Raw genomic sequence first — 27,208 nt, 5'->3', positions numbered from 1 at the left:
CTACACAAGAGCGCGTCACTCCGAACTCGCCAAGTGCAGTTCTGGCGCCCAAGTGTACCACGCCGGGCTCACCCGCCGAAGCTCTGATCATTGGATTTTTCGAACATTGCATCTCACACGTTTCATATACGGCTCTGGCCTCAGCGGTATTCTCATCTTGTTCTGCCCAATCTAGGCGCGAAACCATCACAGCTCACCGTCACCTCGCCTTGATTATGGGCACGTGAGTGCATCTGGACCAATAGTGGGTGCCCTCGCATCATTGAACTCAGAATGAAGCCATATTTTGCGTAAACCTATGGCCATTTGCGGGATTTCTGTGCCCTCCCCTTCACTATTCCGTTATCGTCATCACCGCGCTAATCCCCTAGCACACATAATCTGCTGTCCGACCCTATCCTACATCATCTTCCCATCTACAAATTGCGACCAGCACCAGATACAACTCAAACTTTGAGAATGTCTGACAACGATAACACCGCCGCGGCCAATGGCTCCTCTCCTCAGTTCACCGAGCGCGAGCTACAGCTCCTCGGATGGGCCATGCAGTCACTCAAGTCTGGTCCCCCAGAGGTACGTCTTCAGTCTCTTTCCAATGATGATTTGTTACCAACATTCGCTGTAGATCGACTACGACAAGCTCGCCGCCTACGCTGGTATGAGCAATCCGCGCTCGGCTACCAACGCCTGGGCCAAGATCAAGGCCAAGTTGATGGCTCCCGCTGCCGACGGAACCGTCTCAGTCACCCCCAAGAAAACCCCTCGCAAGAAGGCTGCGGCCGTCAAGCAGAAAGATGATGAAGAGGGTGCCGACGCCGCGACTCCGAAGAAGACTCCTCGCAAGCGCGTCGCCAAGAAGCAGGATGTCGATGGTGACTCCTCGCCCAAGAAGAAGGGTACCCCTCGCGGCAAGAAGAACTTGAGCGATGATAGTAAGTCCATCTCCTGGTATGATCAGATGTAGTCCAAGCTAACACATCACAGCTGTCAAGACTGAGTCTGATGAGGACCTCAAGCCCAACGGCTCGCCCATGAAGATCGATCCCGCTGAACCCAAGGAGGATGACGTTAATGATGAGGACTAGACTTCCCTTCGGTCCTGAGGTACGTTACGCTTCTTTGTTCCAACCAGTTGTCTTTCTGATCGCGGCTGTAAGAAGGCAATGCGCGATATCTCCTTCTAGTGGCGTAACGTACATTGACGGAAAGGACTGGCTTATTGAGAATTGTGTAACGAACGGTTTCCTTCAAATTTCAGCATGATGTTATGGGGGCCAGGGAAGCATGCGTGGTATTCCTAAGAGAGAGCAAGGTAGTTGGATTGTTCCCGCGATAGCGATCGCAGTCGCACATCGCGCACCTCCAATGCACATCTTTCTTCATTTCAATTCTTCTTCCCTTGGGTGACAGGGTCATATCATAGTCTCTCGTTCTCATTGGGCATTCGATAGGAATTGTAGGTGTGGCGATGCGCATGTATCCCTGCACTGGGGTCGTCTAGCCGGATATTACCCCAGACTCTTAGTCCTGCACAACTCATCTATGCATAGTGTGTACGCAACCATCTATAAAACCTCTATCCGAGCTAATGATGATGGCCATCACACTTGTACCTAAAATCGCACACGACTATAACCACAACATGGCGCGACATAATCGAGAAGCTAAGAACCCCGTTGGTATCGCCATGTTGTCGCCGATGACAGGCAAGTCAAGACTTGTAAGACAGCTCAATACTACCTATACACATCTGGCTTATACTCGTTTGTAGAGTGGCCTTCATAACATGGGCAGTTTACTCTTGCTTTCTGTTCCTCTATTGTCTATTCTTGCCTTTTACATAGGTTCTCAGCAGTGGCTCCTGCCTGTGCTGCGTTCGTACTTACCCGAGCACCTCCATGTGTACCTTCCTACGGCTGTGTGGGAAGCTACCAAAGCTTCCAGATTAGATGAGATGCTAAGCTCAGAGGATCTACTGAAACTATGTGGCAACCATCAGTACACGACTGAGATCATATCTCTTGACCCCCTCCTAATCTACATCAATAACTTCACATCTGTACTTGAAGCTGAGGAGCTCATCAAGCTCGGGTAGGTATCTTCGCATCCCTCTTCTCGAGGGCAACATCTCACTCGTGGCAGTTGCTAACTGTTCCTCAGCTCTCCCGAATTCGCCGAATCCTTCATCAGCCGTTCAAGAGGTAATACGCAACGCGTCGTCGGCCGGACCTCTCAATCTGCACCCCTCCCGATGGACAATCCGTTAGTTGTATGTCTTCTGAACCGCGCGAAAACGTTCATGGGCTCTATGCTTCTCCCCTCGGAACCCTTCAGCATACCACAACTGGTACGCTACTTCCCTAGCCAGAAGTACGACCTACATACGGACTTCTGGCCTGAACACCAGATCACTAGTCTCGAAAATGGGAAGCGGGTATACTTCAACCGCGTCGCGTCCTTTTTTGTCTTCCTTCGCGACAACTGCACGGAGGGATATACATACTTTCCTCTAGTCGAACCTTCTTCGTCTGTCAGTTTGGATAGTCTGTACGACGGCAAAGTAGTGCGGGGTGAAATGGAAGGGGAAGCGAAGGGCATCAAGTTCAAACCGATGCAGGGAAACGCAGTGTTTTGGGTTAATTTGGATGAGAATGGAAAGGGCGATAGGAGGGTGGTGCATGCTGGGTTACCAGTAGGCGAAGGAGAGAAAATTGGGCTAAACATCTGGCCAAGGAAGTATTTTGGATACGTGGATGACAGCGATGAAGATGGGGAAGAGGCGGTGGTGGCACGGCAGGGATGGAGTGGGAAATGGAAAGACTGAACGCGACCATACGACCTCGAACACTATAGCTGACAATATAACACCAACATTTCTTTTCAATACATAGCTAACCCTTTGGATAACGCTTTTTAACTCAGCACTTTAATATACACACTTTCGTCACAAGCCTATGCGCAAGCGCTGCGCCGTCTAGATGAAACAATGACACGCGTTTCAAAGCACGACAGATGGGGTGACACCCAACTTTCGCATATTAAGTAAGACAGGGTAACGGCAAAGTCAAGAACCCGGTGGCTGCGGTGTAACACCAACAATGCAAATTACCGCACCAACCCAACATAGCCATCTTCCCCAAGGTTATGTCGAATTCACCCTGCGCTCCATGATCAGCGACCGTAGCTAGATATACTCCTGCTCATAAAAGTACTCTTCTTACACCTTTGCGATTCATTGATCTGCCAACTATAATGTCGCCATCCACGCCCTTCCCCGACTATCCAACACTCCACATATGTCCGATGTACATAGCTCAGCTTGTCGATCCCACGATCCGCTCCTGGCACTTGGGTCCCGGCTTTTGTACGCGCGACAATCTGTTCGGCGTGGGCTATCTGCTCGTTCTCGCCGTGAACTACACGCTTGCTATTTTGGCCTTCTGTGCGGTGTTCGCTATTTTGGGAAGAATCGTATGCTGGAGAAATACTGCCAGAGCCAGCAATATAACAGAGGATAAGTTTATACATAGGGAGAAGGGTGGGGAATTGAAGAGTTTGGACAGAGCGGAACGGGGTGAGGGGGGTTGGGTTGGCAAGGTACGTTTGATGCATGTTTATATCTTTGTGTGGTTTATTGGGGTTACGAGGGAAGACGCTGATGGCTTTTGCAGTATACGAAGGCTTTTCGGCCTATCTTGAGTCCGGTGAGAGAGAAAGAGAAGATGTGATGCTACCCAGACGACGTACGACGAAAGTGAGAAAGAGCTGTGCATATGTTACAATGAGCCGTGTATACAGGCACTTTGGAGGACGAGCTGCCTTTTAGTGAGTGGAGGAAGTCAACGGACTCAGCAGCCGTATGCTGGGGGTTGACGTGCTTGCTCGATTATCTTGGCCTCCGGCACCTGAGACCCTCATTTCCAAGCAATGATAACACTCAGCACGTCCGGTGTGGGTAGTTGCAGCCACTCTTACACTTACACCGGGTTTGTGCTGTGCTGCCTGGATCCTATCCACCCTCTTCCGGGCTCCCACTTTTGCAAAATCGGGTACTGTGGTGGCTACGTTCAGTCATGCGAATGATGTCTCTGGCATTGTTCAATCTTGTGTAGTACTGAGGGATCAGAAAAACGATAATGGTGATTGAGTCATCACTGCAAAGAAAGACGTTGGAGTAGTTACGCGGCGAGAACGTTAAGATGGTCGTCTTGAATGGATGACAATGAAGGTGGAAAGGATTGAGTGGAGAGAAGACCATCTCTTCTGTTTTCAATTTTTCCCTTTGACTGATCTCGTTATGGGTGTCGTTTAGATTGCGAGCGTTGTGAGTTGCTTGCGAGTGTCGCGGAACCACCACTTTAGCTTCAATGAGAAAATCGCGATATTCTCAACCTTGGTACAGCCACACCGGTACCGACAGCACTGCGAATTCACGCCTCTTGTTCATAAAGTCGCAAGTCCGCATTCACTCCCATCTACAATTTCAATATATCGAACTCACGCTATGTTTGCTTTCTTCATATTTCCTCGTCCTCGAGTCTTTCCCTACAGTCAGGCGTCGCGTATATGCCTCGAAACCCTCATGTCACGAGTTTGAAATGCAAACGCTAGAAATGTTGACTTACCGAAACGAGGAGCCAGGTTTGGGAGAGAAAGGCAACATCCGCAAGAGCAACGATGGCGTAGAGAAGAAGAACAAACGCGCGACAGACCCGTTTGCAGCCGACATCGCGGCGAGAAAACGACTCGGAAGAAAGTGGTGGGCATGACGTTGTCCCATAAACAACCCCCAATGTTTCTGTATCTGAAGCATCAAGAAATCTACCTCTGCTAGCTCCGACGAACCATAGGGGAATCCACGATTTCGTCGTTTCAGTCCCCTCACCTTCACCCGATCACATCTGGTGTGCGCGCAGAAATTCTTCACATCACCGATAACTTCCCGTCTCATCTTCTCAATCCTCACTCCCATACGGCCAGTCTCATCGCGCAATATTTTCAACCATGCCGGCACTCCCAACATCCACTCACGCACCAACAGTCCACCGTAGCCCCACTGACTGGCCGCTACTCCGGGTCATCATCGGTGTTGTCAGCATCCTTCTCTTTCAGATTTCCATCGCCATCGCCCTGATACGTTGGGCGAACCTGCATAGCAAGGCGCGGTGGAGGCACCTTCGACAGCGCGGCATCGCCATCCTTGACAGACCTTCACTCATCTGGAGGGACACGATACCGCCTGCACCGACTGTCTCAACATACAACTTACGACAGACGTTTCAAAGGCTGGACGAACCTGTAGCCCAGTAACTTACTGTCGTTACTTTGAACCAAAAAGAACAGGGCGTCAGTATCAGCGCAGCGTTACTTTGCAAGTAACCACTGGCAGCCAGCGCTCAAGACAAACAATAGCAAACAACAATGAGTGTTTTCGATTCCGATTCAACGCACCCAGCGGAACTCTCTGACCAGCATCCAACTACATCCGCGGCCATCATGATCTTCATTATCATCTCCGCGGTCGGCCTATCTGTCGTCGTAGGATTCATCTTCTTCGTTGCATGGTACAGAATGAAGAAGAGAAGGGAACAACACGAGGTCGCTGTCGAGCTGGTAGAACCCTCTCAAATTGAAGCAGTTATGCAGAATCCGCCGGTTCAGCAGCGGCAGGAGGTTGGTATGGCGTACTGAGATGAGAATACTTCGTCATTGTCCGTTTTATGCGTTCGTTTCAAGCCAATCCTGTACTTTCTTCCACCAACCAGCTCACATAACAGCAGCGATAACATTTCTTACTTCTCCTATGTAGATGACATGAATTCAGTCTTGGTGTCGAAGGGATACAAGGCGTCTGGCATACAGGAAGGAGCAAGGGGAAGCTGGATGATCAGGCCGTTGTTGACTTTCGAGCCAATACTTGCAGGTAGTATATATTCACCTAAGAATTGATACTACAGCCTGAAATGCTTCGCATTTTCTTTTTGATATCCAGTGAGGCCCACATGCTAATCACGTATCGCGTAGTCCCACTAGCACGTCACCATTCCAAGGTTGTAGTAGCAACCAGTTTTCTTGGAAACCTGCGACAGTGTGGTCGTGGTCGTCCGTTTATGCTAGTAGTAGCCTGTTCCGTGTGGCGAAGCTCGTGGGTTCAAAAAGAGGAAAGCGTGAGCCATTACTGAGAGTCACTGCGGGGCCATGGCGGCATCATTGCGGCCTTAAACTTATGGAAGCTTCCGTTCTCTTATATGTATCACGCCTTCTTCCCTTCCTCTCTTTCTCTTCGCCCCCAGCTCAACTGAAGCCTCAATCAAAATTTAAGTGCCCAAACTCTAGTATCACTCAGCCAACTGTCATGTCGTCCCAAAACAATTCCAACCCCTCTCCAGGCTCCGGCAATACTGGTAACAGAGGTTATACTACCACCAGCTCCGGTACCAACAGCCAGGTATCATCTTATGTCTTCGACCGTCCTCTCAAGCTTGTACTAACATTCTTCCGTAGGGCAACCACTTTTGCTCTCGCGATTTCGGCACCGGCGTCCCAAACCCCAACTCTTACCACTATTCCAACAAGGACGGGTCATACTACTACCACAACCCTGACGTATGTCGAGATTGTATAGAACAGATGGCTTTGTACTAACATGATTTGAGGGCTCGACCTACTACAACGATGGCAGGGGCGGGGCGAGGTACGATCCTGGCAAATAGACTATGGACGTCTTGTTGGGCATCGCTATGAAGTTAGTAGAGATCTTCTGTTGATGCCTACGCACTATCGGTAAAGCGCGAGGAGGATACACCGGCAACACTTTAATACTTTAGAAACGGCGAACTAATAATGTATGCTCCTCATTACTCTTTACATGCTTCAGAACGCTTTATGACAATGGCTTAACCAATCCACAATAGATCTGTAGCAACATCGTAATCTCTGTGAACGTAGGTACGTGACGCCTTAGGGTTGCAGAGCCGAATCGTGTGTGGGAACTATGGGTGGGGAAGTAACGTGTGGGGGGTCCCGCTGGTGTCCGCACCTTCGTGAGGTCATCGCCCACATGACCAGCGTGTCATCAATAACATTCATGATGTCTACTGCTAACTCACTCAGTGTTCGCGAACAACCTAACTCGCATCGGATGCGCACGATTGTCTGGAGGGTGTGCCTGCAATTCTGCAGTTCACTTCGCGCTGCGCAACGGTCGTCTCCTTTAATGCAGACGTTTTCCAGACCCGTATAATGTTTTCAGGCCGAAGAAGCCTTCTCTAACAACATTCAGACATCGCCATCGAGGCTGCGATTCAGTTCCGATTGACTTCTTCAATTATCATGATCAACGGCACGCGTTCACTGTTTGCTAGCTAATCCGTCAACATTAGTTTGTGGTATTTACCGCAAGGAACTCCGTTTCTTCAGCGTCATGGCTCTTTGCTGGGGTGTTATCATCTCAATGGCTACCAGAGCGATCATCCTTGTTGCTCGTTATATGTGTCTCGCTACCGAAGGATTCTCCTTCATCCAGCTCGATCTCGCTATTCGTCCGCACCCAACCCTTGCTCTGAATTCGGGTGCTGACCCGTATCCTGCTCTGTGTTCTCGATTTGTTGGATTGGCCGTTTGTGCCTGTGCCGAAATTACTTCGGCTCTTGGACTGCTGAGTCGACGGGAGACGGAGAATGCCACCGACGATGGGCTTGAGTGAGGGCGCGCACGCGGCTATGATACCAATGTTCACCTGAAGGAAACCCCAGAACTGTATATCGTTCGTACTGCCGCGGTTTTAGTAAACATTCATACTGATGTGAGTGCAAAAGTAGGGACGAACAATGACTGGTCAGGATCACCTCTCTTGGTGTTTTGGACGACCGTTTTGACGATGCCCATGACAACCGCTCTTAACTACAGTCAGCTCTTGTGCCTTTTTTCTTTTATCTTTCTTCGATCTGGGGTCTTGGGAGCTTACATGTAACCCAAGCTTAGAACGAGGATGAGGTAGATGCGAGTCTTCTGTTTCATTTGCAACCCCAGTATGATTGGCACGGGAATGGATGCAAAACATATATCAGTTAAGATGTTGCAGGCTATATATGGCCCAGTTAGCCATCTAGCATGTGCCACGAATAAGAACGACATACTTACATGTGTTCATCAGCGCGAAGCCTTTGTGGATGTTCACGGCCAAGCATGTTGGCTTAAGGTCTTTGTTCCAGAAGCCGGCTATGGGCTTGCACACGGCGGCCCATTCACCCCACGAAATCACTGTATAAAGACAGACGAAGGCTAATCAAATCTTAATAGCCGCCACCTGAGATTCAGTTCACTGGACGTCGTAGGTACAGAGACTTACCGATAAGCGACCAGAGCATTCTGGTATATAAAGTGGGAACACCGAGACGAAGGAGTGAAAACCCGACAGATAGCTTGAGAAAAGCCATGCCACCAATGGTAGATACGACGGCTTGTATAAAGGTCAACTTCAGGTACTCTTGGTGGTCTTCTTTCTTCAGGGTGTCAGTGTGGCGGCCTAAGCCGTGCTGGGCGGCTAATATGTAGGTCACCATGCCACCAAGAAAGACACAGGCCTAGCTAACACAGTCAGGCAAGCGTTGAGTATATTCTACCATAGTCTCTCACCGTTGACGCAAGTATAAGGGCGTCATCCTTGCCAAATGCCTTCACGACGATGATGCGGGCGTACATGCGCATTCCAATGAAGGCCAGGGCGATGATATGAAAGGCCGCAGTAACCCCAAGGAGGTAACTTAAGTTACTTTCTGCGACGCGCGCCGGGTCGGTGTTCTTCGGCGCCATGGTGAGTGAAGGGATAAGGGTTTCGTAGGACGGAGTTGGAGAGAGGAATCGCCCATATCATATGTACACTTTCGAAACGAAGGATGCATCATGTTACATGCTGCCTTCCTACTTCTCACCCCCAGCACGAAAAGGAGCTTCTCCTATCAAATGCGAGGCACCGTAGTAATGTTCTAGAAGGTCATGCATGGTCGCGTTGATTGGCCCCTCGGCCTGCATGCCACGAGAGGTGACGTCCTTTGCACGGAAATTTCTTGGTGGATCCTTCAAATGCTTTGCTTTTTTTTTCAAATTCACTGTTGGCTGTTCATAATGCATGGGAAACATGCGACCTGCATCTATGTTTGCATTCAGTAGGCGCCGGGGCAGGAAACGTTTACAGACTAGCTCATGGAGCCGGACAGTAGGTATCAAACAGGGAAGAGTCGGGCCCGCGCAACGGGACGACGGGTGATTGAGGGCCTGCCGGAACCTTGACTGATCTCAAAAAGCCATCAACGGCCGAGCTCGTTTCGACAATAAACTGGTCCCCTCTTGGATTTGATGGCGCAGGAAGAGTGGGGTTGGGTTGATCAAGAGGAGGAATACTGCAAACCACTAAGATCTGTTACTCGATTGTCTATAAGCTTGTTCGATTATGAGGCGCAGGATGTCAGAGTGTACCAAGGCACAACACAATGCTGCAGGTAGAGCCTTGACCACAAGCGGCCCCATCATGGGAAATTGGCCATCCGGGTGGGTGTGGGGTTGCAAGTACCAACAGTCATTCGATCATCAAGGCAAGGGCTCTCCCGTCTCCGTCTTACTTTATCCAGAGAGAAAGCCGAACAGTTCTTAGCACCCTCCCGAGGTTTTCTTCCTATTCTACTACAACAAAGGGTATTAGAAGTAATATATATGAATAGACACTTTAAATGTCTACGTTACTACTAGGTTCTTGAAAAGTCTTGGTTATGAACCATTGTAGACTGCGGCGTACCTTGGTAGTAGAAGAGCTCGCTTATAAGTGTTCATTTTCTTGTATGCGGCAGCTCAGTCTCTCATTCACTGCAAGGGGGAGACGCAGGAGCCGGATCTTTAGACGATCTCATGCCACATTCGGATGCAGCCGCACCATGAGGGAGGATGTCCGACTGGCCAACAGCCCACATTTAGATGCGATTTGGATCCAACATAATCCTACAAAATCCCGTATCTTGGCAACAGAAAATCTCCTTCAAAGTCGCTGTACTCACCGATCTTCTGATGGATCAACAGAAGTCCTACTGTACATCCTTCGTTTCGCGTAAGATTCCAAGGTTATCACTGCCGAAACAGGCCCCGACTACGACTGGCCCCCACTCGCCACTCTAAGCGAACAACAGGCGACATCAACACATACAATACGTGCCCCGAAAGCATGTCGTTCCCGCGCTCCTACACGGGATATTCTTGGCAACACAGAGATGTGCATGGCAATATCCTGGTCATGCGATGTAATACTAGCATTCGTTCAGCCGAGACTCCGAGTACAAAGATGGCCTATATACCTAATCAGGGCGTAGGCTAACCTATAAATATATATCCTGTATGAAATATAACTCCCGAGGCTTCATTGCAGGATAATCTCTAACTAGGCGAGAGTGAAGGATGCAAGCCTTCATCAGGCGCCCCCATATTCTAAACCGCGTTCATTCAACCCAACCGTCTGGACCCGCCGTAGGATCGCTTCCTTTAATTCAGGTCCTTAGAACTCGGAAGCAGGCTTGCGGCAAAGCCCTTACATGATTCCGGGACGCGTGCGTGATGATATAATGGCCGACTTGGATCACCATATCTCACCTCCTTACGCTGTCAAACCTTGCACATAGCGAGTGCTTCCTCGTTACTATGCGTCTGTTTCATGCTGTCGCCGTCGTACAGCTGCTGGCTGTACGCCTCGTTGCTGCTGTTCCTTTCGACTCGACTCCGGTCATCGACATAGACCCAGCAGCCGATCCGCTCGAGGCTCTCGCCCAACTGCAGCAGCACACGTACGAGACACTTGAAAAGAACGATGCCATGTCAAAGAGGGCTCCGGAAGGTTGTTCCTTGGCCACCACAACTATTCGGAGGGACTGGTAATATCACCACGCGCATGATTTAGTGCTTGCTGACCTCGACAAGGGATCATATGAGCAAGCCAGATCGAAGGTCATACATTAAAGCTGTTCAGTGTCTTCGAAAACTGCCATCCAAATCTGACAAGTCCTGGGCTGCAGCAGCGAAGACGCGTTTCGATGACTTTGTCGCCATCCATGTAAACCAGACCATGTACATACACGGTAATGGTCTCTTTCTTACCTGGCATCGCTACTTTGTATGGGCGTACGAGCAAGCTCTCCGAAACGAATGTGGTTACAAGGGCTACCAACCTGTGAGTTTCGAAAATGTTCGATGGCCCCTAACTCATCTGACTTTGTTAGTACTGGAACTGGTTTGCGCACACCGACAATATCTATGAGTCGCCTGTGTTCGATGGGAGTGATACTAGCTTGGGTGGTGATGGTGCATACTTCTCACACAATGGAAGTCTTGCTGGTGCTCGGACAATAGTCATCCCCTCTGGCAAAGGAGGTGGTTGTATTGAAAGCGGCCCCTTCAAGAAGTAAGGCTACTGCATACCTGAACGTTCTCAGAGAACTAACATACCACCAGTACGCAAGCGAACATTGGCCCAATTTCTCCTGGCATGCAGGGCTTTACTGACCTGGCAGCCGACACCACCGACTACAATCCTCGGTGCCTGCGCCGAGACATCAGTCCGTATATACCCAAGAAGTGGTTTACCACTGCGAACCTTCTGAACGTAACTATTGGCGCGGGTTCTCGAACCCACCGCGATTTCTGGGTCGAAATCCAAGGTCGATACCCAGATGGCTTCCTCGGTCTGCACACGTCGGGTCATTACACCATGGGCGGCGACGCGACTGATCTCTACTCTTCCGTCAATGATCCCGCGTTTTGGCTTCATCACGCTATGCTTGACCGCATTTACTGGATTTGGCAGACGCTCCACCCAGCGGAGGCGAACAAGGTGACGGGCACTCTAACGTTGCAGAACAGGCCGCCAACGCGCGACGCCACTATTGACGAGCCGTTAAACTTGGGGGTCAATGGCGAGACACTGAGGATTCGCGATATGTTCAACACCTTAGGAGGTAGCCCTTTGTGCTATATTTATCTGTAAGCAGATTCAGACGTGTGCTTCTGGCTGTGGTTATCTAGTACCAACAACGGTTTACATTTCGGCGTAGCCATACGTACCAACCCCTTTTGAGTTCTCTTCGTTTGCATGTCTCGCGTTTCTGCAACATCAGTAGCGGATCAGGACTAGTCGGATATACCCACCAATCCAACAACATATCCTACCCATATGTCACGCTTCTGCCCTGTGTCTAACACGCCTTCCCTACCGCATACAGTAGCCATCGAAAATAGGCGCCAAATGGTTATATTAAAACCTTCGCAAGCCACATCCACCCTCTTCGGCAATACGTCGGAAATAAGGCTTTTCTCGTTGCTGCCCAGCTAAACTTGCGGCATTGATCATAGCACTCGATACGGCAATAGCGGTGAAACACACGTCTTCACCGATATTTCTTTAAGCAGTAACCATCGATCGTAGGCTCTAAAGCTTGGCCTCTTCAAAACTTCCCATTACAGAATTCCGTTGATTGTAGGTGCTGAGGCTTGGTAATGCCGATCAAGAGCGAGAAGAAAAAGTCCCCTGTACGTCAGTTGGGAAGGTTACGCGGGAATAAGCAAAATTATTGGACGTGATGACGCGCCAACGACACGTCGATGTTTTTTTTTTTGCCATCGACGAAATTACTGCAAAGGGCAGGCATGGAAAGTAGGCGTAGGGCTTGTCAGACTTGGTGTAGCTTGGTCATCGTTTTGGGAGGTGGACAAGTTTTACGGTGTTGGGTAGGTGTTGAAAGTAGGCGTATAAGAGCCTCATATTCTCGTCGGTAACGTCACGTGCCCTGGTCGTTTTGTGTTGATTGCGTGAAGTGTATTCTCGGGCGCATGTACTTGTTCAGCTGTTCGTGTCTTATGAGGTCACATTCAAACGCGATGATGGAATGTACCAAGTTCAGAAACATGACGCATACGCCTTCAATCCCTATTTCAACACGTCTATGCCTCTTCTTTCCCCAAGTAAAGTCCAACCTTACAAATCTCGTATCTTCCCTTGACGCGACAAAATTATCGCCATCGGCACCCTGCATCGTGTTCCTCCAAGCTGCTAAACACGCCTCCGCAAGCGTCCCAATTTCCAAAGCACTAAAAAGCAATGCCAAACATCGGTGTGTCACTTGGCCTACCCAGACAGGCAGTCATAGAAAACAGGCGTATTCCTTCGCTTCATCTTGCATCTGCTTAGATCTCGGTACGGTCTACTAGACGCGAAGAAAAGCAACCAGCACTTTACAAGTGTGTTCCCTCGTGCCCAAGTATTTGGTACATCTACCCATCTAGGTAACTGTTGAAAACAGGCGTATTCCTTCGCTTTATCTTGCATTTTTCTCCAAACCTACTGCAGGCTACTACGTTTCGAAAAGGAATACCCTTCGGCTGAGGTCAGAGCGGCTTTTGAAAGAAGCGGTGGGTTGACCTAGGTACTACATTCTGGGACATGGTAGAATTTCCCACATCTCTTGGTCGCTCTTAGGCATGTAATCGAAGGAGATGTAGGCTGCATACTATATAGCATGGTCATTGAGAATCAGAGTAGCCGTATATTGTTTTTGTCTCAATTCTGACACGTTTTGCGGTCTTATATATCAGCTCTCTCAACCCGAATTCTAGGTGTCACTCGAAAACACTTGATAGTCATTATACGAGTGCAGATTTAAACGTTATCTTTCGGTTTGATACACTACCCGCAACATGGCAGTGTTCAAGTTGAAATCACAGATGTTGTACTACCTAATTAAACTGAGAGATGGACCAGATCCAAGCTGCTTAATAAAAGCTCGTGGGCACTAGGACTGTATTCCCTCCTCAAATTAGTTGTCAAACCTCCACCTCATTAAATTCTTAAAAGAGTAACTATTGAAAGCAGTGCTACAGCTCGTCTCGAATCTTCCACGCGTCTCGAGGTTGCGATCGTAATATCCATAAGCGGTAATCCGAAGGCGAAAAGCCCCATCAACCCGCGGTCAACATTAACAAACGTATGGAAACCGTAGGTATGACGAGAACAATCAACGACGGAACCGCAACCTCCCCAGTGCCATCGCGCAATATTTCGTATTGTGACTACCTTGTTGAGTAAGTCCATCAACAGTGTAGAAAATAGGCGTTATCTTCTCCTCACCTTGGCTCCTGGCATTTTCGGGTACCCTTCCCTAAACCAAGAACTTTTTGAGTACCAAGAAACAAACAGATCACCAAAGACTGAAAGCCCCTCGAAAGCCCCTCACAAGCCCCTCCCAGGCCCCTCCCAGGCCCCTCTTCTCAGGTTACCCCTCCAGGCAACTGTAGAAGATAGGCGCGTAGCTTAACTGAAAGCTTGGTAGTGTAGATCCGGCAAAATGAGTGATACCAGCCATCGTCTCACCAACACAATGCCTAGGTCCACGACGGATGTGAGTAAGCATGACGAAACAACAATGATATCTTCAAAATGTCGACGACGATCCCCAAGACGCAGCCCAAACGAGCAACCATGGAAAACAGGCGTAGACCTTGGTATAGCTTATCTCCCTTCTCCCATCCCTCGTCCCCTCCTCCGCTTTCCTATCCAGGCAATTGTAGAAAACAGGCGTATAGCTTCTCCTCAGTGCTTGGCATAGCTTATTTTCGCTCGGAAGGCCGCGGATGACAATGCGTGACGATTATGAGAGCAGAAAATGAGATGGCGAAGGTCGGCCGAGGTGGCCAAGGGATGTGTGATGACGTAGTTGAGAAGTAAACATCATTAGGGACGTGTCAGTGCACGCGAACTCAGAACATGTGTAATGCCCTCGGGCCGCGGATCGTGGATTGTTGGTACGCCTCGGGAGGGGATGAAGGGTGATCTCATCAAGTGCAATATTCAGGTACATCAAGAAAATGGTGCTGCGATGAAACAAATGCATTTCTGATGACATAGGTCTCGCGTTGCCCATGTTCAAATCAACGCCATCTAATGCCTGATGTATGCCAATACAGTTATAACCCACATAACGCCCATGCTATGCATAAAAAAAGGTGTACGATCTAGAACCCACACGTGTCTCTGGTTGTAAATGCGGAAATCATGTTACAGCTCATCTCGTCCCGGGATACGAATCTCCCAACTCCTCGGCCCTGGCACGAAACCCATCCACCAGTTGTAGAATCTCCTCATTTCAAGGATGAAGATCTTGGTACTGTTTGCTCTGTTAGCCTACGCTCCACAAGTCGTACCAGACCTAGGGTTGTGATGATTCCATGACTTACAATCGTCCAGGAAGCTGCGTCCACTGGTACAGCACATAGTAGAATGTCCTCTTCACTAAATTAAACTCGGCCTTCACCACCTCCCACATCGTCATTTGATTCGCATTCCAGTCCCTTTTGAAATCCGGTATATCGTCTCCGCCAGTCAGAATGTTGATTGGCTTCTCGTCATCAGAGTCTTCAAGCGCTAGTCTCGTCTTCAAGACTCCTTTGTCGGTCTCTGGGAGTGTGGAGGCAACAGCTTTCGGCAAGCCCTCTCGCTCATCGAGCATGCGGCGGAAGTCCTTGATCGCGGATAGTGAGTGCGACAGACGGTTCATGGTGTTGACGAGCGCGACAAGTTCGGTACGGCGGAGCGGCGGGTCCTTTGAGGAATCATTCTCGTCGAATTCAAAGAGCACCTTTAGTGCGGTTCCGTAGCCATTCGTCTGCAGTTTGCCCCAAAGTCGACACTTGTCGCATCCTACGCAGTCCATGATGCGACTGACGTTCCTGAATCGGTTACGGAAATCCTCCTTCAGCACCATAGTGTCCGGGTCTTTGAACATGATTGTCTCGTCGAAGATCTCAGGACCGGAGGGAAGGGCGGATGCAAGACGCAGGACCGAGTTCCTGGTGCGAACGTCTTGCTCAGGGTCTTCGGAGCAGAAGGAGTAGTCGGAAATGTGCTGCCTGATCTTACCAACAGCTCGCATGACGAGGGCGTAGTTAAAGTAGACGTTGCTGATGCGCTCGGGATAGTTGTGCAGGCGTTCCTCGTAGCAGGCTAGATTGGGGCCCCACTCTCCTGTTGTCTGGTTCAGATAGTCGTAGCAGAGGTGCGTAGATATAGACGCGTGCATGCCGGATATGACGCGATGGAAGACGCGCTTCTCCAAACAGGTATCGTCAAATTCGACAGGATCAAGGCTGTCTACAGGAGAACCGTGAGCAATGGCGGACTGGATCTTTTGCTTCTTGCCCTGCTCTTGCATGACGTTCCGGAGCTGATTCGCAGCATGCAATTGTTGCTGGTTTCCGAAACCGCCGAAAGGTGACCCTCCAGGTGGTGAAGAATTACCAGTCGCGGGCGCATTCTTTGGGGGCTTGCTGAAGCAGTTTTCCCGGTATATAGCCTCCCAAACCTGCTGAGCCCCGACACCAGCGTATCCAGTGAATCTTTCTGGGTTATCCACAAGCGACACGTAGTCCCCCTTTGCCGACGCTGACTCGTCTTCCGGTACGCAGTAATCGCGCTCGTCGCATTCGTCGTCGTATTCCACCACGCAGCTCTCGTCAACGTTGTCACCCAAACTACCGTGTAGCGGTCGTTTTCTCTCTTCTCGCTGTTGCTTCTTTCCCGGATGCTGTGCCGTAGGTCCCTCTAGCTTGCCTAATTCTTTCGCGCGCCAGACAAGCGGTATGTCGTCCTCATTGTCCAATGTATTGACCGCACATGCCACATTCCCACACATTCCATTCTCGTCGTCCCAGAAAGGGCATTTCTTACTGTACAGGCTTAATCGGTAGTGGGAGAAGAAGTCGGTGTTTTGCGTAATGGATTGGAGGTAAGGGTGGATGGCTTCGTTAAGCTGTTCAAGGGTGTTGTAGCTTGCGCACGCGTCGGATACTATCGCTCCAGGCGATATCTGAAAAGTAGTCTTAGTGCTCGAGTCCCCAGACTGTGCCGGTGAAGCAGACGACTTGTTGCTTACATCGCAGACGTTTGGAGGAGGACTACTTGATTTGGTAGCATGGCTTGCAGCATGTGAGCTACCCAGCAGCGAGAAGACTGCCAGGTAGAACACCTGCGCGGCTGAGCGCATAGTGGTGATAGTATTGTCTGGCTACTTGAGTCCTCCTGTCAGCAAACGTCGGCGACAAGTGTTTCCAAAGCGAACGAGGGTTTTCGGGACTTACAATTACTCGTACCCTCGCTATATGAATCGTTCCGGTAAATTAAACGCCGAGAATACGTGTGGGGTAGGCAAAGAGGCCAGCGTGTAGGTATTGAAACTTTCTCGGCGCAAGTCTGAGATCCTGGTCGTGGCTGTGGTAGGGCTGATTGGATTGGGAAGTTCCGACTCAAGCCAAATTAAGATAAATGAGAGACAAGGCCTGTTCCAAAGTCACAAGAGGCCGAAAGGGACAAAACGTGGAAGGAACACATATGTTGTATTAGATTAGTTCCCGTGTCATGCCGGGGAATTGTAATCAGACGTTTATGGGTCCACGGCAGCTTGTAGCAATGTGGCCAGTACAAAAGACTGTGGCGGTGACATGCCAATGGACCCTGACATGTCGCGCTAGTGGGGAGGCTCAACGGACCACGCTTTCGTGCGCCTGTGCAAATCCACTTGCGCGTGTTAAAACATACGAGGAATCGTATCGCGCATCCTAAGAATAGTCTCTGATAACGGCCGCTAGTTCATCGACATGGCAGAATCGACCAAAGCAACTGGTAGTTGGACCGACGCCTTTCCCGCCCCACGTTGCACCGCGCCGACCCTCTCCCGCGAAGAGGCCCTGTCAAATCTCTCGTCTCCAGACTTGCTCATCATAGATGTACGACGCACCGACTATGAGGGTGGGACGATTAGAGGCAGTCTCAACCTCCCTGCACACTCTTTCTACATGAATCGTGGCGTCTTGTATAATCTGTGTAAAAGGGCGGGTGTCAAGCGAGTCGCATTTTATTGTGGTGAGTCCGTCATTCCATTACGATGCCATTCTCGAATGTGACATGGCGGACATGGTCGTACGCTGGTGGCGTGAGATACGTACCACATGTTATCGTGACCTGTCGAAACACGAACCATGTGGCTTTACGATCATCATACTGACACACAACAGGCGCATCGAATGGAAGAGGTCCGAGATGTTCTGGCTGGTTTGCAGATTACATTGCGGACATGGGCGATGATCAGATTACATCATTGACACTCGGTGGTGGCATCAAGGGCTGGGTCAAGGCAGGAGAGACGTACACGCAGCAAATGGATGGCTTCGAGCCCGAGTATTGGAAACAGTTTGAATGAAAGTGTGCTTGATGTATCAAAACACCAGTAACATGCATGGTATCACAAGCTGGCGACATTGTCCTAGTATACATGGTCGTTGTATGCATCCGACGCCTCCTTCAGAAAATTCGCAGGTGTTTCCTGAGCGTGATATATCACTCGTCCGAGTCATCATCAACAATCCGCCTACCTCTCTTCCTAGGGACAACAGGCTCATCTTCCTCCGCCTCAGAATCAGAATCAACAACGACTGCTTCCTTCTTGCTCGCGCCAGCGCCATGCCTAACAACCGGTACATCATCGTCACTGTCACTACTGACAACTGCATCGTCATCGGTAATGTCGCTTGTAAACAACTTTTCGTGTCTGGGTGTCCTCTTCGGCCTGGCAGCTTTGACAACTGCTTGCGTTCCCACCCCGACGCCGAACATGTCAATACTAGGTAAACTAGAAGTTGGAACCACCTCTTCTTCATCCTCTTCAACGATGAAACTAGCCAGCTCTGACACGTTCTGCCATGCCAGTGGATCCTCCGCCTCATCCGCACCCATTGTGTCATCAGAACCGATCGTGTCAGCTTGAGAGGCGACATGGAAACGTGGATCTGTCGGTGGAGGAGATGATTCATCGCCTTCCTGAGCAAGGACAGACACGCGCCAGTTGGGCGTCTTTGTAATTGGTGTTTCATCTGCCGTTTCGGAGTAACAAGTTGGCATCTCTGCAGCAGGTTCATCTTTTCGGGTTCGAGCACGAATTGCTGGAGTCTTGGGAGTCCTTGGGACCATTTTCTCTTTGGGTTTCGGTACAGGCTTTTCTTTTGGTTTTGGTGCTACTTTCTCTTTTGGCGGCGCCTTCTCCTTTGGTTTCACCGGTGCCTTTGCTTTGGGCTTCGGACCAGGCTTTGCTTTTGTTTTGGTAGTCGGAAGGTCCTGTGATGCGGGTAGGTCGTCTTCCCACATGTCTTCATGGATGTCTTCCTGAATTACGGGTGCTACTTCCGTATTCGATACGATGAAACTGTCGTCCGCATCTGATTCGCAATCCGAATAGTGCAGATCCCGCTTGAACTTTTCCAGGCGGTCAGTTTCCATATCATGCACGCGCTGCATAGTACCGGCAAAAGCCCGTGTTACGCGACCTGGTCCGATTCGTCCACGCTTGTAAGGCAGAGTGCGCTGTCGCTCGGGAAATTTACTCAAGTCCAACATGCCGACCATAGGAGCGTCATCGTCGTCAAAGACGGTCTGGTACCGTCTCTCAAGATCCTGAACCGCTGCATCATCTAGTAGCACTGAATCCAGTGGCGGCATCTCGAATGCTGTCTCGCTTGGGTAAACTGGTGCGGCAGCTTTCTTCCCTCGGCCTTTGGGTACGATTTCCTCACCCATACGGCCTGCAGTAACGAAGCCGGTGATCACATCATCGGGCATATGGAACTTTTTTGGGGGCTTCTTGGTCCGCCGTCCCTTCTTTGGTTCTGGAAGCCAGTCTTTCTGAGAGTTTTCGCTTGGGATGTCTACCACGCATCGGTCCACAACTGGTTTAACATCTGGTGGTAGGATTCTGCGAGATACGTCGTCATGGAAATTAAAGTGTCCCCCGTCTGCAATGAGTTCCTGCATCTTGAGATAGCTGTCGTTCGCTTTGTTCGCGTCATTTTCTTCCTTGCCTTGCATCTGAAGCATCACGATCCGACCCTCGCGTTTTCGACCTGTGCGGCCCATGCGCTGCAACATGCGGATTGGGGATGCTTTCGAATCGTAACAGATAATAAGGTCGACCTCGCCGATGTCCAGACCTTCTTCACCAATCGACGTGGCAATCAAAGTATTGAATTCGCCGTTTTTGAACCTCTCGATAGCCTCCAGTTGGTCTTTTTGCGTCATGCCTTCTGAATTCTTCCCGTGTGCTTGTCCAACGAAGATGCGTGGGCGGATCATCGGATGATGTCTCTTGAGAATGCGTGCGATCTCTTCGGCGCTATCGCGAAAGTGGGCGAATACCATGATCCTCGTCTGTGATGGAGGCGCACCATCGACGTTTCGGCCATCACCTGCATTCACAAAGTGATCTAGAATGACCTGTTGCAGGTATTCCAGCTTTGGATGCCCAACAAAATTATCATCCGTAATCCACCCATGGAGACGCACCATCAATTTTTTCCAAGCGTCACTGTCAAGGATCTGCTTCTTGTACTTGGACTTCGTTTTGGCACTGTCGTCCTGGAATTCCTTCATCTTGATGTAGAACGGTCCCATGCCATGGTACTTCAGAAGTTCCATGCCGTGTGAGATAGATGCGAGGATGGCAAATATAGTGTGAACTGTGCTCTGAAGGCCACGGTTGGCATTGCGACCGACCTCTTGGAACCACTTTTTCTTGGCTTGCTGACACCCGAAAGGCGTCAGGTCGCGGGGGTTCTTGCTCCAGTAGGCGTTGAGTCCAGCAATCGTGTTCACCAGGGGCTGTAGTGCTTGGCTGTACAACTCCATGCACATCTCCATCTCATCTGTATTCTGGAAGACTTGCTTGTCGATCTTGCGCTGATGCACGTAGCTGCATATATCCATAGAGTTCTCGGTTCGGATCTCTACCTTGGAAATGTCGAGGCCATCGATGACTTTCTGGACCGACTCTACATCGGCACCAGGTGTGGCTGTCAGAGCCAATACCCGGAAACTCGAATTGAATCGACGGAGGAAGCTGACAACTTCCACGTATGCATAAGCGCCGGTCGCCCGATGAGCTTCATCAACAACCAACAACACTATCCTCTTGGGGTCCGCATATCCAGATTTCAAATCGTTCAGGAGTGTCTGAGGCGTCATGAAGAACACTCTCTTGTCCTTCCACTCTTCCGCTCGTAGTCCTGTCTGCACACCTCCAGTAAGCATTGTGGTGTATGAGCGCGGAATGCCCGCGATGTTAAAGCAGGCCTCTACCTGTTGGGCAACAAGCGGCTTCGTTGGAGCGACGAACACTATCTGCGCATCGATGGTCCATCGGAACCAATTGAGAATGATGGTAGCTGCAATGAATGTTTTACCGAGACCAGTTGGAAGAGCCACAAGTAGGTTGTTGAAGAGACCTCGCTGAACAATGTTAAACTGATAATCTCGGATAGTTCCTAGGTTTGTTGGATAAACCCAAGTCTTAATTGTTTCTGGATCTAGCTTGTGGTGAGTGGGTGGCTCGGCCTTCTGGTCAACGACGAAGTTGTATCGTTTATTTGTTTGGGTGGCGGGAATTGTACCATTGACGCCCGCGCGACCAAACAAGGTGGTCTGTCGTAGACCGGTGAGAGGTGCAACGACACGTTTTCGAGCGCTGATAACTTCTACATCGGCCTGCTTCTGCGGCGATGAGGAAGAGGAAGCAAAAGCATCGGACGGAAGATCTGCGAGATCTCGGGTGAAGTCATAGTCACCCGTTGCTGTTGCAGTTGCAGGACGAACCGGTAACCTTGGGGATTCTTTGATCTCAATGGGCGAGTCTGAAAGGACTGGAGACGGCGGCGCTTGTGGTGTAGGTCGAGATGATGTCGACTGTCTACTCGGCAAAGGCATAGTGCTCATGGCGTCCAACCCAGCCGATTTACTAGGTTCGAACGGCTTGTGCACACCAATGGCGGTAGTAGGTTTTGCCCATATTGCTCCCCTCGGCTTCCACGGTGGGGAGTATGTCTGAGGTGGCTGCGTTAAGAACATGTCTGGCATATCCACGTTTGTGGTCGGCATATGAATGCGTTCTCTCCGCTTATCCGCAACAGTCTCTTTAATGGGTAACACATCTTCATCATCGTTTCGCTTCGACTGAGCTCTCTTCTTACGACTTGAAGGCGCGCTCTCTGGAGGTGAGGCACTTTTGCTGCCTGTGTCAGACAACGTCCGATCGGATCCATCAAAGGCGTCTTCATCTTCGTCAGACGAAACGAAAGGGCCTCGGCGACGCCCTTGTCGTGTGTTGCGTGGAACGGACTCAGTACGCTCATCTATATTGCTGATCTTCCGCCGCTTGGCTGGCCTTGGTGAAGACGGAAAGGCAGGCGTGTTCTCCTTCTCAGCCTGCGTGGCAGCATCGAGAAACTCAGTATCGTCAAACTCATCGCCGTACTCGTCACTGTCAGACATTGCTCTGGTGATTGAGAGGCGGCAGTACTTCAACAGTGGCGTTGGTGAGGTAAATGTCACGACGCGTCGTTTTCTAGCGCGTCTGGATTACGATGGCGCGTGGATGGATGGGGCGGGTGGATCCCTGCAGCCCAGGCTTCCACTGGTAAGGTCCAAGCCGACGTGCATTCAGATGAGGCCGCCGGCCCGACGGGCTTACCACAACAGGCTTAGTCAAAACCCAATACAAGCGCAACGGAGCCACTACTCGCCAAACCCCTATGTAATGACTAGTAGTGTATCAGGGCAATAAAAACGAGATGGCCTCCCCCAGATTCTTTCTTTGTGTGTGCGCCAACGTTCGTTCTTTGTTTTGATTCAGCATTCAAGTACTCGTACTTCCCACACTCACTTACCGTATCTTCAGTATATCCGTATTAATACACCCGACGCCAAATCACTATCTACAAAGGTTCCGTAATACCAAAACGCAAATCAACATCAAGATGAAGTACTCTGCCGTTCTTCTCTTCGCCATTGGCGCGTTCGCTCTTCCTCAAGAAGCATCTGTTACCACCGCTCCCAAGACCCCCGCCGCTATTCCGAGTGGTCTCACTCCCGCTATTAGCTGCGCCATGTCGTGCGACGACAGCGATGTGACCTGCAAGGCCGCATGCATGGGCAATGCACGACCCAACGCCTCCCAGGTTATCGAGACGAACGAATGTGCCGCCAAGTGCGACCAGGGTGATGGCTCTACTGAGGACTCCATTGCCTACGGCAAGTGCGTAGATGGCTGCATCAACAGCCTTTTCCCTAGCAGCCAGACCGCCTTCGCCCCTGGTGCTGCTGGCGGCGCTGTTGCTTCCGGTTCTGCGGGTGGTGCGGCCAGCGCTGCTGCTTCAGCCACCGGTTCAGCCAACCCTACAGCTACCTCAGGTACGTTTCCCGTTCTTATTGCATTTTAATTATCTTCATTCTAACGATACTCCAGGAGAATCTGCCTCTGCCACTGGATCTGAGTCTGGCTCTGCAGCTGGTCCCGCTTCCACTGGTGCCGCTGACAAGGCTTCAGCTCGTCTTGCTGGTGCTGGTCTTGCCGGTCTTTTGGCCATCTTCGCCTTGTAAACTCCGTAAATTTCCACTCGGCAGATGCAAAGAGCTTCTCAGTCATTAAAAAACTTGAAACAGGTGTCGAGATGGCGATAGATGCGAGATCCTCTGCTATATCATGGTCATGGTGTTGAAGTCAGCGTGCGTCAGGTATCGGCCTATGATGCGATGATCTTCTTGGCGGCAAGATTTTAGTTTAATCAGAACGAAACTCTTCGATTACATTGCCGATTCAAGCAATATACTTTGCTTATTGTCGAACAAATGTACCTAGATCTGCGTGAGTCGTCTACAGTGAATTGAAGTCGTTGAGGAGGGGGATCAGCACTGGGTATGCTAGTGCAGCTAATGATGGCGCTGGCTCGTGCATCTCATGCAGGTCAGCGGCATGACCTCGGCAGGGCAGATGTCATCAAGGACCCACTTAGACCATGACAAGTGCCCGCACACCATGAAATAATCGGGGTAATTCATCATGTGACTTTGTTCGTTTGAAAATGAAAAGAACAATTCTCGTATGCATTTTCCCAACATAACGGGATATTGCTGGAGAAGTCTATCGCCTTTTCCGCCAAGTACGGACGACACAAGCGAAGCCTAATGTCTCTCAAAGTCAACGAAGCAGTGGCTGGCAGCATGGCGCAGATACGGCTGTGCAGGTGGTTATATTCAATCTCGGACCGAAAGTTTGATTGTTGTCGTTGACAATTTTGTTCAAGTGAGGAAGAAGAATAGGGGCTTCGCACGCCGTTGACGGGCAGAGAGTAGCTGGGTAGCGGCAAAGGTTATGGCCCTTTGATCGATCTGCAAGCGCCTGTTGTTCCCACATGCAAAGGAATCAGAATGCAAATCTGGAAAGGAATTGCTGGTATTCAGCTCGCTACATTCCATTGTGGCAGTGTGTCATTTTAGTAGATTTGCGCGCGTCTACGACAGCGTCTCGAGTAGTGCGCGTATCGTGAGTGTCTTTCTATCTGCTTTCTGTTGGTTGTCAATTGTCTCTCCAGAACCGGGTAATTACAACCGATGTTCCACCCACAGTGCACACGACTGTACCTTTCCCTACGGCGAGTACAGTCGCATCCAGATTAGATTAATTGCTTTCACTGGACAGTGTAGTTGTCATGCTTCCCGATAATAACGCCAGATCGCATGTCCGTGAGATTCAGTTTGTGACGTTTTTGGATACACTGCACCCAGGAGGTACACGTAGTTCTTAGCGAAAAATAGCGTCAGTCTGTTTTTCATATTGTATACAGCTGGTGCATATGTGATGGGTCGTTCCAAGAATGCAACACTCTCTGTAGTAGTTTAATGCGACAAAGAGTCGCGATCTCATCGGTGAGTGGTTGCGCGAGCGAGAGAACTGAGCGACGCCGATTCCAAACAAGACAAAGGCAATAGAGAACCCAGTTGCAATACTAACCACCATAGTCCCATGGCTTTATGTGATCTCCTGAGCGGTGTGGGTTCCCTTCAGAGCATGCGCAGTTGGAGAGGGAAACCTCGCGAAACAGAGTCCATATAGCCGAGGATGGTATGCATCACCGAGACTGCTGAGGTTGAAAGCGGATATGAATGGCTATGGAGCGTACAGGTAGGAAAAAGGTAGTGAGATTTGAAGCTACTAAGGTGTTTTGATGACGAAGATCTGCAATGCCATGCGAGCGTCACCAACAACGAGAAAGTATCTCCACTGGTACCGCCCGTTTGTTACCGGACAGGCTCATTTCCGCGTGAAATAGTCATTGTCGCAACGATCTGCTCATGCGTGGAAAGCTGTGTCAAAGTCAGAGTCAGTCGTCGCATCTGCTGCTGCTGGCATCGATTGATCTGCAAGGCATATTTTGACAATAGGGCTCCATGATCTTCTTGGTAGAGTAGCGACGCAGACAATAAGAAATCGCAAGCTGAGAGTTTCGGTCACTTGGCCGGCTTCTTAGTTGGCGATATGCTCCAAACACTCCCAGCTTCGAGGGATGCCCAGCGAAGAAAAGTCTGGTGCGTTCCGCACAGAACCGAGCCTTTCAATAGGCCACTGGGGTGTAACTTTGTTGCAGTCGTCGGCACCGGTCGAAGGGGATATCAGCATCAGCAATCACTGGATAGCTGCTGTGATGTGCGGTGTATGGCATTGATGGCGTTCTCTACAAAGATTGGACGGAGGGCTCGCTGAAAGAGTCGGCGTGAGCCCCATGGTTGCTGCAGTGGTGCGCGAGCTGATGTGCGCCAACGATCACGTTAGTGGATGCCGCTTACAGCGAATGAGAAGCGGGCAATATGAGGCCGATGAGGGTTGGCTAGGTGCGGCTGGGTGTTTCGAAGGGGGGCAACAAGGCAGCCGGACACGAGATGACTGAATGCGTCTGCTAGCGTCCCCTGTCTGCGGACCTAGTAATGCCGCTGGGTAATCCCGCGAACCGAACGGCTGCATCACTGCAATTGCAGGCAGATGTGCGACACAACCATGGGCGTTGTTCGACCTTCACCACCAGGCGGGGGTCGACGATAGAGATGGTCGGGCCGTCTGAGACCGGGCTGATGTGGCCGGAACAGGTGGATGTGTAAGAGAGTCAGCCGCGAACGGGCCTAGTGTGGGCAGGGCCGCGGAAAGGAATAACAATAAATGACCAAGGCGCTCTGCGTTTCCGGACAGATGCGCGGGCAAGAGGCGCCTGTCCTGCCTTTGCCAGCTTGTGTGACGCAATGTGTGCTGTGGAAGATTCGGCATCAAGCCCATCCATCCACGGGTCTCTGCCAAACGAGCAGCGAGGTCTCGTTAGACCAGTCGACCCTTGTCGCGCGCTAAATCGAGTTAGTCAATGGACCACTTGCACCATACATCGCCTCCTTCAACCTTCCTCGCCGCGCCCACACCATTATCGCAGCACTCGATACCAGATAAATAGGCCCTATGATCTGATGGAGCGCACTGTCCTGTTGTTGTGTGATGCTTGTGGTGCTTCAATTTGATGGAACTGAGTAGCAACTCCGACGATACTTGGGTGCCCGGTGGTCTATTACCGCCGGCATGACTGAGACAGGCGGAGCAACTGCGAATAACAGAGATAGTCGCCGCATGATGGGCGCGTTGCCGGTGTATGTTAGACAGGGGTGGTGGAGATCGTTGATGGACGAAGCGTGTGAACATGAACGTGCAAAAACCATCAAAAGAACACATCGTGACAAGGGATTCATCAGCGCCCCCATCTGTGATCGAACGACGCATCCATACGTCGTGGGCAGGCGCGGGCGTCGTTGTCGTCAAGGTGCTGTTGTTAGCAGCACCGATGAGAAAGATGAGATATGCGTAAGAAAGAACTAGGTCCCACGGACGTAGCCTTGGGCCTAGCTTGGCACCGTTAGACCCATACTACAGCGAGTCCGCCATCTTTGAATTCCTTCAACCACTGCTCCCTTCTTCACTAATTCTCCCCCCACACCACGCTTTCTCTCGTCCAACCGCGAAACATTTACCTGTTTCGCCATCGGCCCCATCAAGCCAACGGCCCCAAAACTCGCAAACATCTAACTTTGACCTGCTGCTTGCCAGGTTCGCGTGTATGCGCTGATGAGCCTTCTCATGCTGCGTTGATATCCGCACTTGACGGGCTTCTTCTTAGCGACAACCCTGGCGACAGCCCGCGCCTGCCTGGAAAGGGTTCTTCGCCGTACTTTGGCTCGGTCTTTCTAATAATTCTGCCTTCTCCTGCAGAATTCTTC

General features: G+C 50.5%; 9 protein-coding genes across 9 annotated transcripts; 6 read left to right on the top strand and 3 right to left on the bottom strand.

Annotated features, from left to right (window-relative positions):
* Positions 1–459: 459 nt before the first annotated feature.
* Positions 460–1,085, top strand: ALTATR162_LOCUS7624 (uncharacterized protein; the record flags this gene model as incomplete). Its single annotated transcript, XM_043315252.1, has 3 exons — positions 460–573; positions 626–932; positions 985–1,085. 3 exons carry the CDS (start codon positions 460–462, stop codon positions 1,083–1,085), a joined length of 522 nt encoding a protein of 173 aa, XP_043171187.1.
* Positions 1,086–1,591: 506 nt separating this feature from the next.
* ALTATR162_LOCUS7623 (uncharacterized protein) lies at positions 1,592–2,824 on the top strand (the record flags this gene model as incomplete). The annotated part of the gene is made up of 3 exons (XM_043315251.1): positions 1,592–1,720; positions 1,772–2,091; positions 2,161–2,824. The coding sequence occupies 3 exons, from the start codon at positions 1,592–1,594 to the stop codon at positions 2,822–2,824; spliced, it is 1,113 nt and encodes a 370-aa protein (XP_043171186.1).
* A 2,597-nt stretch (positions 2,825–5,421) lies between these two features.
* On the top strand, positions 5,422–5,691 carry ALTATR162_LOCUS7622 (uncharacterized protein; the record flags this gene model as incomplete). Its single annotated transcript, XM_043315250.1, has 1 exon — positions 5,422–5,691. The coding sequence occupies one exon, from the start codon at positions 5,422–5,424 to the stop codon at positions 5,689–5,691; it is 270 nt and encodes an 89-aa protein (XP_043171185.1).
* Positions 5,692–7,450: 1,759 nt separating this feature from the next.
* ALTATR162_LOCUS7621 (uncharacterized protein) lies at positions 7,451–8,814 on the bottom strand (the record flags this gene model as incomplete). The annotated part of the gene is made up of 6 exons (XM_043315249.1): positions 7,451–7,772; positions 7,829–7,897; positions 7,967–8,084; positions 8,143–8,283; positions 8,351–8,585; positions 8,638–8,814. 6 exons carry the CDS (start codon positions 8,812–8,814, stop codon positions 7,451–7,453), a joined length of 1,062 nt encoding a protein of 353 aa, XP_043171184.1.
* A 1,869-nt stretch (positions 8,815–10,683) lies between these two features.
* Positions 10,684–12,022, top strand: ALTATR162_LOCUS7620 (uncharacterized protein; the record flags this gene model as incomplete). The annotated part of the gene is made up of 4 exons (XM_043315248.1): positions 10,684–10,913; positions 10,960–11,209; positions 11,259–11,440; positions 11,491–12,022. 4 exons carry the CDS (start codon positions 10,684–10,686, stop codon positions 12,020–12,022), a joined length of 1,194 nt encoding a protein of 397 aa, XP_043171183.1.
* Positions 12,023–15,085: 3,063 nt separating this feature from the next.
* Positions 15,086–17,069, bottom strand: ALTATR162_LOCUS7619 (uncharacterized protein; the record flags this gene model as incomplete). Its single annotated transcript, XM_043315247.1, has 4 exons — positions 15,086–15,194; positions 15,265–16,892; positions 16,948–16,980; positions 17,037–17,069. 4 exons carry the CDS (start codon positions 17,067–17,069, stop codon positions 15,086–15,088), a joined length of 1,803 nt encoding a protein of 600 aa, XP_043171182.1.
* A 610-nt stretch (positions 17,070–17,679) lies between these two features.
* Positions 17,680–18,281, top strand: ALTATR162_LOCUS7618 (uncharacterized protein; the record flags this gene model as incomplete). Its single annotated transcript, XM_043315246.1, has 2 exons — positions 17,680–17,944; positions 18,097–18,281. 2 exons carry the CDS (start codon positions 17,680–17,682, stop codon positions 18,279–18,281), a joined length of 450 nt encoding a protein of 149 aa, XP_043171181.1.
* A 137-nt stretch (positions 18,282–18,418) lies between these two features.
* ALTATR162_LOCUS7617 (uncharacterized protein) lies at positions 18,419–22,393 on the bottom strand (the record flags this gene model as incomplete). Its single annotated transcript, XM_043315245.1, has 1 exon — positions 18,419–22,393. The coding sequence occupies one exon, from the start codon at positions 22,391–22,393 to the stop codon at positions 18,419–18,421; it is 3,975 nt and encodes a 1,324-aa protein (XP_043171180.1).
* A 485-nt stretch (positions 22,394–22,878) lies between these two features.
* ALTATR162_LOCUS7616 (uncharacterized protein) lies at positions 22,879–23,500 on the top strand (the record flags this gene model as incomplete). The annotated part of the gene is made up of 2 exons (XM_043315244.1): positions 22,879–23,311; positions 23,367–23,500. The coding sequence occupies 2 exons, from the start codon at positions 22,879–22,881 to the stop codon at positions 23,498–23,500; spliced, it is 567 nt and encodes a 188-aa protein (XP_043171179.1).
* Positions 23,501–27,208: the final 3,708 nt, after the last annotated feature.

This window comes from Alternaria atra (genome assembly GCF_907166805.1).
Source record: "Alternaria atra isolate CS162 genome assembly, contig: 28, whole genome shotgun sequence".
NCBI classification, from domain to species: Eukaryota; Fungi; Ascomycota; class Dothideomycetes; order Pleosporales; family Pleosporaceae; genus Alternaria; species Alternaria atra.
Note: the sequence above shows the minus strand (reverse complement) of the source record. Positions and strands in the feature narration are given on the sequence as shown.